This window comes from Pristiophorus japonicus, chromosome 26 (genome assembly GCF_044704955.1).
Source record: "Pristiophorus japonicus isolate sPriJap1 chromosome 26, sPriJap1.hap1, whole genome shotgun sequence".
Lineage (NCBI taxonomy): Eukaryota > Metazoa > Chordata > Chondrichthyes > Pristiophoridae > Pristiophorus > Pristiophorus japonicus.
Window position 1 is genome coordinate 7,444,029 of NC_092002.1, and position 14,834 is coordinate 7,458,862.

Below are 14,834 nucleotides of genomic sequence, written 5' to 3' on the forward strand. Positions count from 1 at the left end.
TGACTAGTGGGGTACCGCAAGGTTCTGTGCTGGGGCCCCAGCTGTTTACATTGTACATTAATGATTTAGACGAGGGGATTAAATGTAGTATCTCCAAATTTTCAGATGACACTAAGTTGGGTGGCAGTGTGAGCTGCGAGGAGGATGCTATGAGGCTGCAGAGTGACTTGGATAAGTTAGATGAGTGGGCAAAGGCATGGCAGATGAAGTATAATGTGGATAAATGTGAGGTTATCCACTTTGGTGGTAAAAACAGAGAGACAGACTATTATCTGAATGGTGACAGATTAGGAAAAGGAGAGGTGCAACGAGACCTGGGTGTCATGGTACATCAGTCATTGAAGGTTGGCATGCAGGTACAGCAGGCGGTTAAGAAAGCAAATGGTACGTTGGCCTTCATAGCGAGGGGATTTGAGTACAGGGGCAAGGAGGTGTTGCTACAGTTGTACAGGGCCTTGGTGAGGCCACACGTGGAGTATTGTGTACAGTTTTGGTCTCCTAACTTGAGGAAGGACATTCTTGCTATTGAGGGAGTGCAGCGAAGATTCACCAGACTGATTCCCAGGATGGTGGGACTGACCTATCAAGAAAGACTGGATCAACTGGGCTTGTATTCACTGGAGTTCAGAAGAATGAGAGGGGACCTCATAGAAACGTTTAAAATTCTGACGGGTTTAGACAGGTTAGATGCAGGAAGAATGTTCCCAATGTTAGGGAAGTCCAGAACCAGGGGTCACAGTCTGAGGTAAGGGTTAAGCCATTTAGGACCGAGATGAGGAGAAACTTCTTCACCCAGAGTGTGGTGAACCTGTGGAATTCTCTACCACAGAAGGTAGTTGAGGCCAATTCACTAAATATATTTAAAAGGGAGTTAGATGAAGTCCTTACCACTAGGGGGATCAAGGGGTATGGCGAGAAAGCAGGAAGGGGGTACTGAAGTTGCATGTCCAGCCATGAACTCATTGAATGGCGGTGCAGGCTAGAAGGGCTGAATGGCCTACTCCTGCACCTGTTTCTATGTTTCTATTAGGTGCTGTGTTTGCCAACCGAGTTAGCTGGGAGCCCAGGATAGTGGGGAGGCCTTTATGTGCGCCACATTATCCGTTAGTTTCTGCTAATCCATCTCTTGTGGACTTCTAGTGCAAAGAACCTTCTGTGTCAGAGGAGGTGGCTGTGTGACCAGCAATCAGCTGTCCAAGAATACTGCTCGGGGCAACTACTGGGAGGGCTGGTAAAATCATATCATAGGCAGTCCCTGGAAACGAGGATGACTTGCTTCCATGCTAAAAAAAGGTTGAGTTCACAGGTGTTTCAATGAAGGACCTAATATTCCGGATCCTGAACTACATCTTGAAGGGTGGAAGATGCCTGTGCGTGGATTATTTTTAACGTGGGGTGGCTGTTGCACACCAGCCACCACACGGGCTTGACAGAGCGAGGTCTTGGTCCAGTGGCAAGAGTTAACCAGGACGAGTGAAGACCTGCTCTGCTGCACGGACCTAGTTCGCACAGAGCGGAGGTACGGCGGCCCGGGAGTAGCGTGAGCTGGAGCAGGAGGGAGACAGCAGCGAAGAGCGAAGTCATCAAGGTCCAGGTCGGTGATTGGAGCGTGGGCAGATACAGCATCTGGGGGACACCTCACTTCCCTAGGGTAGATCGGGTGATCGCTTTGCGGAACACCTCCGTTCAATCCGTAAGCATGACCGAGCTTCCCGTCGCCTGTCACTTTAATTCTCCGCTCTACTCTGACCTCTATCCTCGGCCTCTGACACTGTTCCAATGAAGCTCGAGGAACAGCACCTCATCTTTCGTTTTAGGCACTTTACAGCCTTCTGGACTCAACATCGAGTTCAACAATTGTAACCCCTGCCCCAATTTTTCTCTCTATTTTTTTCCCCCCTCTCTTTCCCATGGCAGCGGTGCTTTTTCCTTTTATTGCTGCCAAATTCAGGCACTCCCCAGAATGGGGAGTGGGGGGCCCCGAATGAATAATCAGTAACCAACCCCTCCATGCAGTGTTACAGTTGGCCCTGCAATACACTGCAAAGTTGCGACAGGATTGATTTGTTGGGGACGCGCTAATGCGGAGGATACACCCATTCCATCTTCAGCTTGTGTGGCGGCAACTCGACAGCGGCATGCAACTTGTACGATCCAGCCAACGCCCGTGGCATGTACATGGTGATGGGGCGGCCACGCAGGAACATCTTCACATAGCTCTCCTCTGCAAGGCACGGAACAAAAACACAAGCAGGTGAGACACACGATTACCAGCCATCGAGTCCTTCAAACTATCCCTATCCTGCTCCGGCTCATCACCTGTGTTGTTTTGGTCACGTAATGCATTTGCTTCATGGGTTCTTTGCTTAAGAATTCATAGCAACACATTGCTCTATAAAGAACTAGTTGGTTTATTAGCTACACTACACCATTACCAGTTCATCCACCAGGTTCACAACCTCCTGCCTCATCATGGACACCCTGAACGCAACTGGCTGGGGTTTTATTGAGTCATGTGAACATCATGTGACTGGCTAAGCCACTCACAACTAACAGCTCTACCAGCCTGTGAGCACTCTCACCAGGTGCGTACATTATGGGTCATTACTCCTAACTTTTCCCACTACACCTCCTCTCTGGAGCACTTTGGGAAAGTTTTGATGTTAAACTTGCTATATAAATGCAAGTTAACACGGCTGCTGTAGAAGAATATAGCAATCTTGTATTAGCCCATGTTCGGGGATGTGGAGATCAAAGCTTAACACAGACAGAAACAATTGGGAGATACACATTGATTAAGGAAGTGACAGGTTGAGTCCTTCTGGTGATGGGTCTCTTTACAAATGCCGCAAATGTCTGAAACTTTGCAAGCATGACAATCGCATTCAGTTCTTGTCTGTGTGGGTGTGAAAAGCACAACGTGGCATTGTATTGCACAGACTGATCTAGCCCGTACTGCCCAGCGACTGTATAGCAGCAGCAATGACGAGGAGAGGCAATATAAACTAAAGGATACAATTCTAAAGGGGGTGCATGAACACAGAGACCTGGGGGTGTATGTGCACAAATCATTAAAAGGTGGCAGGGCAGGTTGAGAAAGCATACGGGATCCAGGGCTTCAGAAATAGAGGCAGAGTACAAAAGCAAGGAAGTTATGAACCACCTTTATTAAAACACTGGATCGGTCTCAGCTGCAATGTTGTGTTCAATTCTGGGCACCGCACTTTAGGAAGGATGGGAAGGCCTTGGAGAGGGTGCAGAAAAGATTTATGAGAATGGTTCCATGGATGAAGGACTTCAGTGACGGGGATAGACTGGAGAAGCTGGGGTTGTTCTCCTTGGAGCAGAGAAGGTTGAGAGGTGATTTGATCGACGTGTTCAAAATCCTGAGGGGTCTGGACAGAGTAGATCGAGAGAAACTGTTCCCATTGGCGGAAGGGTGGAGAACCAGAGGACACCGATTTAAGGTGATTGGCAAAAGCACCAAAGGCGACATGAGGAAAAACTTTACGCAGCGAGTGGTTATGATCAGGAATGTGCTGCCGGAGAGGGTGAAGGAGGTAGACTCAATCGTGGCTTTCAAAAGGGAGTTGGATAAGTATCTGAAGGAAAAAGATTCGCAGGGCTACGGGGAAAGGGCGGACAGTGGGACCAGCAGAAGTGCTCTTGCTGAGAGCTGGCATGGACTCGACAGACTGAAAGGCCTCCCTCTGTGCTGTAACCATTCTATGATGGCAGTTCCTCAGCCTACACCAGGAAGCACAGTTAACCGAATGAGCGAGAATCACTAGGAACATAAACAAGACAGAAATTCTAGGCGCTGTTGTGTGGGATAGTTTGCTGCTCATTTCCTCCAGTTCACTCAAGGTTAATGACTGATGGACTCAAGGACATTTATGATGGATTTTAGCCAATAGCAACCAGATACAGCAGCAACGATTGTCAAGCGATTTGCAAGCGTTTTACAGCTGGTGTGAAATCAGGGCAAATCAATAAAAGGTTCAGTGCTGACAAATCTGTCTGATCTTCAACAGGAGAGTTTTTCAGGTGAGTAGACCTGGCTGGGGATTCTAGAACACGGAACTCAAAAGAGTTTCTAGAACACGGAGTCACTGTCTGAGCATGGGGGTCAGCCATTTAGGACTGAGATGAGGAAAGATTTCTTCACTCAAAGCGTTGTGAATCTTTGGAATTTTCGACCCCAGGGAGCCGTGGATGCCGAGTCCTTGAGTACATTCATGACAGAGGTTGTTAAGTTTCTGGGTACTAAGGGAATTTAGGGATTATGGGGATAGTGCGAGAAGGTGGAATTGAGGTCGAAGATCAGCCATGATCTCATTGAATGGCGGAGCAGGTTCGAGGGGCCAAATAGCCTACTTCTGCTCCTATTTCTTGAGTTCTTAAGCAGCACATGCCAAGTTGGTTATAGTCACAAAGGATGTCACCGATCACTTTGACCAGGAGTAGTCTCAGTGCTGTTATCATGGCAGGAACCATATTAAAGAAAGAGAGCTGAACAGGGAGTTAAATGATAATGGAATGCTCAAGGATCTTGGGGAGCAAAAGGGGGTTAGAGATGGGATGGTAGTCAGAGAGAGGACAGGGTTAACAGTGGACATTTTAAAAAGGAGGCGGATGGTGTAATGACAACTTGCCCTTAATGTAGCAAATATGTCCCAAGGTGCTTCAGAAGCTTTATCAGACAAAGCTTGACAAAATTTGACATTGTGCCACGTAAGGATGTGACCAAAACTTTGGTCAGAGGTAGGTTTTAAGGAGGAGGGGGAGGGGGAAGAGGGAGAAAATTCCAGAGCTTAGGACCCAGGCAGCTGAAGGCACGGCTACCAATGGTTGAGCGATTAAAAATCGGGGATGCTCAAGAGGCCAGAATTACAGGAGTGCAATGATCTCGGAAGGTTGTGGAGCTGGAGAAGATGACAGAGATAGGGCGGGGAGAGCTGTGGAGTGACTTGAACACAAGGAAGAGAATTTTAAAATTGACATGTTTAGGGTGGTTTTGAAGGGGAGGAGAATGGTGATTTTGCAAAGAGAACAGTTCCCGATTTCAGCAAACGTGGACTAAGTTGAAATGATCTTGCCTGACCTTTTGAATTTCCTACATTACAACAGTGATTGCACTTCGAAAGTATTTCATTGGCTGTAAAGCACTTTGGAATGTCTGGAGGCTTTGAAAGGCGCTATATAAATGCAAGAATTCTTCAACATTTCGTGGTCCCCGAGCCATTTTGGGAAAATCATACAACAGAAGATTAGATGCTCAGACAATGAGCCAATACTGTGGTCGATTTGCATTAAACGGCCCGATTTATATGCAATATTGAACCAGCCACCAGAGACCTGGCTTGAGATGGCCTCAAATGATTTCGGCGGGTCTCGGCAAGATTTTATTGACTGTATTCTGCTGCAGCCAGCACTCCTGTCAAAAGCAATACCATCAGATTGCTTAGCAGCCGGAGTGATCAGTGAAGTGAAAACATGGCCGGGCTTTAAGCTGACAGTGCATGTAGCGAGAGCCCCAACAGGTCTGTTAAGGCTAGTGTTGTAAATGTAATAAGAAAGAGAAAAGAAAGAACAACTTGCATTTCTACAGCACCTTTCACGACCACCGGACGTCCCAAAGCGCTTTACAGCCAATGAAGTACTTTTGGAGTGTTGTCACTGTTGTAATGTATGAAATGCGACAGCTATTTGCGCACAGTAAGCTCCCACAAACAGCAATGTGATAATGACCCAGATAATCTGTTTTTGTTATATTGATTGAGGGATAAATATTGGTCAGGACACCGGGGATAACTCGCCCCTGCTCTTCTTCGGAATAGTGCCATAGGATCTTTCACGGCCACCTGAAAGAGCAGACGGGGCCTCTGTTTAACGTCTCATCCAAAAGACGGCACCTCCGACAGTGCGGCGCTCCCTCAGCACTGCACTGGGAGGGTCAGCCTAGATTTCTTGTGCTCAAGTCCCTGGAGTGGGACTTGAACCCACAACCCTCTGACTCAAGGAGGTGAGTGTGCTGCCCACTGAGCCTCAAATCACTTTCCACAAATGGTCTCAAGCAGAGTGCACCCTAGAAAGTTTGGAAGCAGTTTATTTTGGGCGGCGAGGGTCAATTAAAATGATGGCTTATGCAATCAATTCTCTCCCTTCCCTGGCGTCACCCACCACAGATATCAACCATCACTGCAGCAGAGAGACCACGATGGGATTTAATAAGAGGGTTTTAAAATGAAGAGGAGCTTGGATAGCCATTTCCTCTGGTTGGGGAATTAATGATGAGGGATTGATTTAAAATGGTCACTAAAAGAACGAGGAGAGGGGTTAGGAGAAAGTTTATTTATGCGCAAGATTGTTGGAGCAAGGAATGCCTTGCATCAGGGAGGGGCAGAGACCTTCTTGCCTTAACATGTGTCCATTCCACTTAGTAATTGACTTCCTATTGACGGGATATCCAATAGTCAAAAGCTCATCCAATAATATTCATGAACTGTCCCCAATGTAGCCTTCTGCTTAGTTATAGGCTTCCAATTCCTCAATGATACAGGACATAAGGAGACCAGTCGGCCCAACACATCAGTGCCACCTCCGAAAGTGTTATCCAATTAGACCCACTTCTCCCGCTGTTTCCCCAGACCTGCAAACTTTTCCCCCTTCCAAGTATTTATCCTTTTGAAAGTTATAATTGAATATGCTTCCACCACCCTTTCAAGGTAGTGCATTCCAGATCATAACAACCCGCTAGATTTTTGGATATTAAAGAGAACCAAAGGACATGGGGACAGTGCAGCAATATGGAGCGGAAGCAGACGATCAGCGGGAACCGAGGGAAAAGGAGACAGTGCAGGAAGGTGGAGTTGAGGTAGAAAATCAGCCATCGGATGGCGGAGCAGGGCCACATGGCTTACTCCTGCTCATAAGAAAATAGGAGCAGTAGGCCGCCATACGGCCCCTCGAGCCTGCTCCGCCATTTAATATGATCATGGCTGATCCGATCATGGACTCGGTTCCACTTCCCTGCCCGCTCCCCATAACCCCTTATCGGTTAAGAAACTGTCTATCTCTGTCTTAAATTTATTCAATGACCCAGCTTCCACAGATCTCTGGGGTAGCAAATTCCACAGATTTACAACCCTCCGAGGGAAGAAATTCCTCCTCACCTTAGTTTTAAATGGGCGGCCCCTTATTCTAAGATTATGTCCCCTAGTTCTAGTCTCCCCCATCAGTGGAAACATCCTCTCTGCATCCACCTTGTCAAGTCCCCTCATAATCTTATACGTTTCGATACGATCACCTCTCATTCTTCTGAACTCCAATGAGTAGAGGCCCAACCTACTCAACCTTTCCTCATAAGTCAACCCTCTCATCCCTGGACTTAACCTGGTAAACCATCTCTGAACTGCCTACTTATGCATTGAGCATTGCTATTCCTTCAAGCTGTTGCCATGTTCGGAGATCTGTGATTAGATGCATCTTAATAGGCCCGATTTGGCCTTATAATCTGTACCTATCTCTGTTGCAGATACCATCTTCAGCATTCTGCTTCCATGCATTCACAAGGAGGCAACTGAAGATACAAAAGGCTCACTCACCCGCACTGAAGAGGAAGTCCTTCTGTTTACTAAAAAAAAAAGAAAAAACAACAATTAAGAGATGCCCAGGCAAAAAATAAATCTTATTTCAAGAGTAGTCAATCCTTTTGATGTGAAAAACGTCAGCAGAAATCCTGAAGTATTTGCAAGAATATTTTGGTTGTACAACATCTTGTATCAATTATATAGGGCCTTGGTGAGACCGCACCTGGAGTATTGTGTACAGTTTTGGTCTCCTTACTCAAGGAAGGATATACTTGCTGTTGAGGGAGTGCAACGAAGGTTCACCTGAATGATTCCTGTGATTGGTTGGGGGAGCGGGAGGAAATTGTCCTCTGAGGAGAGATTGAGTAGACTACGCCTATATTCTCTAGAATTTAGATGAATGAGAGGTGATCTCATTGAAACATAGAAAATTCTTACAGGGCTTGACAGGGAGGATGTTTCCCCTGGCTAGGGGGGGGCGGGGTCTAGAACCAGGGGTCACAGTATCAGAATAAGGGGTCGGCCATTTAGGACTGAGGAGGAGAAACCTCTTCACTCAGAGGGTGGTGAATCTTTGGAGATAGCTAGATTGTTAAACATTAAGGGATATGGAGATAGTGCAGGAAATTGGAGTTGAGGTAGATCAGCCATCTTATTGAATGGTGGAGCAGGCTCGAGGGGCCGAATGGCCGACCCCTGCTTCTAATTCTTATGTTCTCATATGAAACGTCTTGCATATGCACACACTTCCATCCAGTAAGGTTTACCTCTGGCTACATTTCACAGTCACATCTATTGCAATCACACTTTGCTCATGATCAAACCTTTCTATTCATTTTCTTTGCCTTCCGATTCCTCCAAAGTTGGTCTTCCAAGATAGGAGGCACAACAACTCACTCACCAACATCTCCCAGTTGGTGCTTCAAGATAGGGGGTGCTATTCTCCAAAGCACACCCACTTCTGGTGCTACAGAAACCAAAATCCGAACAGGCCGACACTGGACCTCTCTCCATGCTGCCATCTCCCTCCACAAATGCTAATAGTCCCCTCCCCATTGCTACCTCTGCAATCCCTCCAGCCCCTCCCCCCCAACTACCTGGCCTCCCTCACGGTGCATGATGTTTGAGGCATTAGCCGTGGCTCAGTGGGTGGCACTCCCACCTCCGAATTAGAAGGTTGTAGGTTCAAGTCCAACTTCAGAGACTGGAGCACAGAATATAGGCTGACACTCCCAGTGCAATGCTGAGGGAGTGCCGCACTGTCGGAGGTGTCGTTTTTCAGGTGAGATGTTAAACAGAGGACCCGTCTGCCCTCAGGTGGACGTAAAACATGCATGGCACTATTTTGAAGAGCAGGGGAGTTATCCCCAGTTTCCTGGGTCAATATCTATCCCTCAACGATCACTAAATCAGATCACCTGGTCACGGTCTTGTTGCTGCTTGTGGGATCTTGCTGTGCACAAATTGGCTGCTGCCTTTCCCCACATTGCAACAGTGACCACACTTTGAAAAAGTACTTCATAGGATGTTCTAAAGTGCTTCACAGCCAGAGGTTGTGAAAGGAGCTATATAAATGCAAGTTCTTTCTTCGGAACCCCAACCATCTCCAAAAACCTGGACTCCAGCTGCAAAAGTTGACTTCGAGCACTTTTAAAAATCCGGATGAAAGCCACTCTGCTTAGCTGCGATCAAACCATTGGGCCTCAGGAGGATAATACTGGGTCACTGCATGTGTGAACTAGCTAGCTACTAGCTGCCCCATCACATCATGAGCGATGTGCTGGCAGCAATAGTTAGATAGTCAATACTGAGCTGGCCATTCACTATCACCCAAGGTTAGCTTGATTTGTGCACAAGCACACGGCTTGCCCGAGGAACTGTGCAACGATTGCATCGTCAGCCTTGTGTGTGTCACAGATAGACAAAGCACGACTTAAACAACGGGCTAATCAAGACAAATTTCCTTTTGCATAGCCACACACACGCTGAATTGCATTAGCCAGCTAAATGCGCATCCTTCAGTTTGAACAGGTCGAGACAGGTAGTTAGAACTTGATCATAGGAAGCACAAAACAAGTAATAGGAGCAGGAGTCGGCCATCTGGCTCCTCGAGCCTGCTCCGCCATTTAATGAGATCATGGCTGATCTGACCAGTGACTCAGCTCCATTTCCCTGCCCACTCCCCATAACCCTCGACTCCCTTATCGTTCAAAAATCTGTCTATCACCGCCTTAAACATATTCAATGACCCAGCCTCCACAGTTCTCTGGGGCAGAGAATTCCACATTAACGACCCTCAAAAGAAATTCCTCCTCATCCCGGTCTTAAAGAACGCTCAGCAAAAAGGGCCAAAGACAGCAGTTGAACAAAAGTAGAAAGCAAAATAAACTCAAGGAATGGTTAGCTTATATCAAGCTTGGATTTTAAAAGCTCGGAGAGTTTTGGAAGGGAAGACGGAGATAAATAGCTGCATTTGAGATTCCTGAAAAAAAAAAAGTGTTGGGATAGGGAATGGCATGACGAGTCAATCTTCAGTGAGGATGATGGAAAGACAACAGAAAGATAATCCTTCCCTTTACATTATTTTCAACAGCAGTAACATATATTAAAACGTTTGTATAGCATACTCAGGCCCAACAGGTCAATGCCGGTATTTATACTCCACACGAGCCTCCACCCCGCGGGTAATGCGGGAGCCTGTGCACAAATCAGCCTGGATTTGCATAATTCTCTGCCCCAGAGGGCTGTGGATGCTCAGTCGTTGAGTATATTCACGAGACTCCCAAAGCAAGTGCTCTACTCGGAGCTCCTTCACGGCAAACGAGCCAAAGGTGGGCAGAGGAAACATTACAAGGACACCCTCAAAGCCTCCTTGATAAAGTGCAACATCCCCACCGACACCTGGGAGTTCCTGGCCCAAGACCGCCCTAAGTGAAGGAAGATTATCCGGGAGGGCGCTGAGCACCTCGAGTCTCAACGCCAAGAGCGTGCAGAAATCAAGCGCAGGCAGCGGTAGGAGCGTGTGGCAAACCTGTCCCACCCACCCTTTCCCTCAACGACTATCTGTCCCACCTGTGACACAGTCTGTGGCTCTCGTATTGGACTGTTCAGCCACCAAAGAACTCACTTCAGGAATGGAAGCAAGTCTTCCTCGATTCCGAGGGACTGCCTATGATGATATTCAAAGATGGAGATCAATAGATTCTTTAGATACTAAGGGAATCAAAGGATAGGGTGGGAAAGTGGAGTTGACGTAGAAGTTCAGCCATGATCTGACTGAATGGTGGGGCAGGCTTGAGGGAGAAACAATTCAAAATTAAAAGCACCTCAAAGAAATATTCCACCAAAACCTCCTCCAGTCACAAAGTTATTATGTTTTTACGAGTCTTCTCCCATTCTATACATTCGCCATGGAGTCAGAAGGTTGCCACTCCAAGAACTTGAGCACAAAACTTTTAGGCTGACACTCCAGTGCAGTGCTGAGGGAGCGCCGCACTGTCGGAGGTGCCGTCTTTTGGATGAGACATTAAACCGAAGCCCCGTCTGCTCTCTCAGGTAAATGTAGAAGAACTCATGGCACTATTTTGAAGAAGAGCGGGGGAGTTATACCCGGTGTCCTGGCCAATATTTGCACTTTGAAATGTCCGGTGTTCGTGAAAGACGCTATATAAATACAAGTCTTTCTTCTTTCTAACTCGTGCCTCCCTCATTCAATTCTCTCCCCCCCCCCCCCCGTCCACCTTTCTCTCCTCCGCCTCTTTAAAACCTACCTCTTCGACCAAGCTTTTGGTCACCTGCCCCAATATCACCTTTGAGTGTTAATGTTTGTCTTACTGCGCTCCGGTGAACCGCCTTGGAACATTTTACTACATTGAAAGGGTGCTATATGAAAAGGCAAGTTGTTGTTGAGGCACAGACCATTGATCTTTCAAGGGAAAATTGGATAGATATTTGAAGTGGAAAAAGAAACATGATTATGCAAAAAGAGCAGAGCACTGGGATTCCTTTAAAGTTGCTCTAGCAAAGAGCTAGCAGAGACACAATGGGCCAAATGGCCTCAGTGATGAAAATAGCTATGGTTCCATGGCCAGAGCCCTCCTGAGTGGTAAACTCTGCCTATACAGCTCTGGGCGACAAACTCTGCTGCACAAATATGCTTGGTATGGAAGATGCTGAAACATTTATTACGAATTATCATTACCCTCAATTTATTTCTCGCAATAACACCAATCTACCCATAAACATTTATTTTTAAAAAGGGGAGTCAGCTTCTGGCTGTTTCTTTTTCGTAGTACTTTTAAAAAAAATAAAGTCTTCATGATTAAAACCTCACCCTGCCTGGAGGCAGTAATTTTGTATTCCGGCAATTGCCATTTACACAGCCCTACTGATAGGCAACGTTCTTTTCCAGTTAAAGGCCTCAACATGTATTTAACGTTCACATACTAAAAGTGGGAGACTCACTGTGACTGCAGCCTATAGTTTAACAAAAATGTTTACACTAGTTCGGCCTCAACTGGAGCACTGTCAAATTCTGGGCACCACACTTTAGGAAGGATGTGAAGTTGAGAGTGCAGAAAAGATTTACGAAAATGATTCCAGGGATGAGAAACTTCAGTTACAAGGATATATTGGAGAAGCTGGGGTTGTTCTCCTTCAAGCAGAGAAGATTGAGAGGAGATTTGATCGAGTTGTTCAAAATCATGAGGGGTCTTGACAGAGTAGACAGAGCGAAACTGTTCCCATTGGCGGAAGGGTCGAGAACCAGAGGACACGGATTTAAGGTGATTGGCAAAAGAACCAAAGGCACAAGAATTTTTTTTTTAAATAAACGCAGCGAGTGGTTAGGATCTGGAATGCGCTGCCTGAAAGGGCGGTGGAGGCAGACTTAATTGTGGCTTTCAAAAAAGGAATTGGATAAGTGCCAGAAAAAAATATTTTGCAGGGCTACGGGGAAAGGGCGGGGGGAGTGGGACTGGCTGAAGTGAGAGCTGGCACGGGTTCGATGGGCTGAATGGCATCTCTTGTGCTGTAACCATTCTATGATTCTGTTTTCCATCCAATAAAATGCTATTGAGGCTGGGGGGTAAATCAGTTGAAAATGTCAAAACTGGAGATCAATAGGTTTTTGTTAGGCAAGGTCATTAAGGGTTCCGGAACCAAGGCGGATAGATGGAGTGGAGAGACAGATCAAGCACGATCTAATTCAATGATGCAACAGGTTAGAGGGGCTGAATGGCCTTCTGTTCCTATGTCGGCCCAACCAGTCCATGCCGGCGTTTATGCTCCACTCGAGCCCTCTCCCGTCTTTCCTCATTTAAATCTATCAGCATAACCCTCTATTCCCTTCTCCCTCACATGCTTGTCCAGCCTCCCCTTAAATGCATCGATACTATTCACCTCAACCACTCCCTGTGGTAGCGAGTTCCACATTCTCACCACACTCATGGGTAAATAAGTTTCTTCTGAATTCCCTCCTGGATTTCTTGGTGACTATCTTATTATTGATGGCCTCTAGTTATGCTCTCCGCCACAAGCGGAAACATTCTCTCTGTATCCACTCTGGCAAAACCTTTCAGAATTTTATAGAGCTCGATTAGGTCATCCCTCAGCTATCTTTTTTTCACCCAAAGAGAAAAGAGACCGAGCCTGTTCATCCTTTCCTGATAGTGTATACCCTCGCATTTCTGGTATCATTTATCATAGAATCCGAGCAATTTACAGCACCGAAGGAGGCCATTTCGGCCCATCATGTCCACACCAGCAGACAAAGAGCTACCCAGCCTAATTCCACTTTACAGCTCGGGCCGTAGCCCTGTTGGTTACGGCACTTCAAGTGCACATCCAAGTACAGGTTGAGGGTCCGAAATTCGGATGTTCCGGGATCCGGGCCGATCCGCGGTGGGGTCATCGGAAACCGGAAAATGTTCTGAAATTCCCCCCACCCCAGCTGAGACATTCCAAAATCCAGAAATAACGGAATCCGGAACAGCCTCGGTCCTGAGGTTTCCAGATTTCTGACGTCACACCTGTATTTTTTTTTAAATGTGGTGAGGGTTTCTGCCTCTACCACCCTTTCAGGCAGTGAGTTATAGACCCCCACCACCCTCTGGGTGAAGAAATTTCCCCTCAAATCCCCTCTAAACCTCCTACCAATTACTATAAATCTATACTCCCTGGTTGTTGACCCCCTCAGCCAAGGGAAATAGTCCATCCTATTCACTATCTAGGCCCCATATAATTTTATACACCTCAATAAAAAGTCTCTGCTCAGCCTCCTCTGTTCCAAAGAAAACAAACCCCAGCCTATCCAACCTTTCTTCATAGTTAAATTTCTCCAGTCCAGGCAACATCCTCGTAAATCTCCTCTGTACCCTCTCCAGTGCGATCACATCCTTCCTGTAATGTGGTGACCAAAGCTGCACGCAGTACTCCAGCTGTGGCCTAACTAGTGTTTTACATAACCTCCCTGTGCTTGTATTCTATGCCTCAGCTGATAAAGGCAAGTCTTAAAAAAAATTTTTTCAATCTGGTAATTATTAATTAAGGAGAAATAATTTTCATATTTTGGGAGGTAATGAAGAGGAGGATGTTGTAATTTTTATTCCTACGATTACTCCACGTTGAAGACTCTCAGCTCATTAAGTGGGTGGAGCAGCGGATTCGTCTGCAGGTGCCCAGAGCTTTGGTTCATATTTCAGAGAACGGAAGGAGGAAGAACGTGCATTTATACAGCACCTTTCACATCCTCAGGACATCCCAAAGCACTTTACAACAACAATTTATTTAACGCCTTAAATGTAGTGAAACGTCCCAAGGTGCTTCACACGAGTGTTATAAGACAAAGCAAATAAATGTGACACCGAGCCATATAAGAAATTAGGGCAGATGACCAAAAGCTTGGTTAAAGTAGTCAGTTTTAAGGAGCGTCTTAAAAGGAGGAAAGGAGGAGAGGTCAAGAGGCGGAGAGGTTTAGGGAGGGAGTTCCAGAGCTTGGGGCCCAGGCAACTGAAGGCACGGCCACCGATGGTTGAGCGATTATAATCAGGGATGCTCAAGAGGGCAGAATTAGAGGAGCGCAGACATCTCGGGGGGGGGGGGGGGGGGGGAGAAAGATTACAGAGATGGAAAGGAGCGAGGCCATAGAGGGATTTGTAAACATGGATGAGAATTTTGAAAATCGAGGCGTTGCTTAACTGGGAGCCAATGTAGGTCAGCCAATGACGCACTTGCTCACTGTTG

The 14,834-nt window shown here is 46.6% G+C and overlaps 1 protein-coding gene across 1 annotated transcript in view; it reads right to left on the reverse strand.

Annotated features, from left to right (window-relative positions):
• The window catches only part of LOC139239030 (echinoderm microtubule-associated protein-like 1), a 139,761-nt gene that overhangs the window by 39,197 nt on the left and 85,730 nt on the right, over positions 1–14,834 (reverse strand). The window contains exons 4-5 of the mRNA XM_070867533.1: positions 7,608–7,636; positions 2,095–2,224 (exon numbers count right to left, since the gene is read on the reverse strand). Of these exons, the coding sequence (XP_070723634.1) occupies positions 2,095–2,224; positions 7,608–7,636 (159 nt within the window). The remainder of the gene's footprint in view (positions 1–2,094; positions 2,225–7,607; positions 7,637–14,834) is intronic.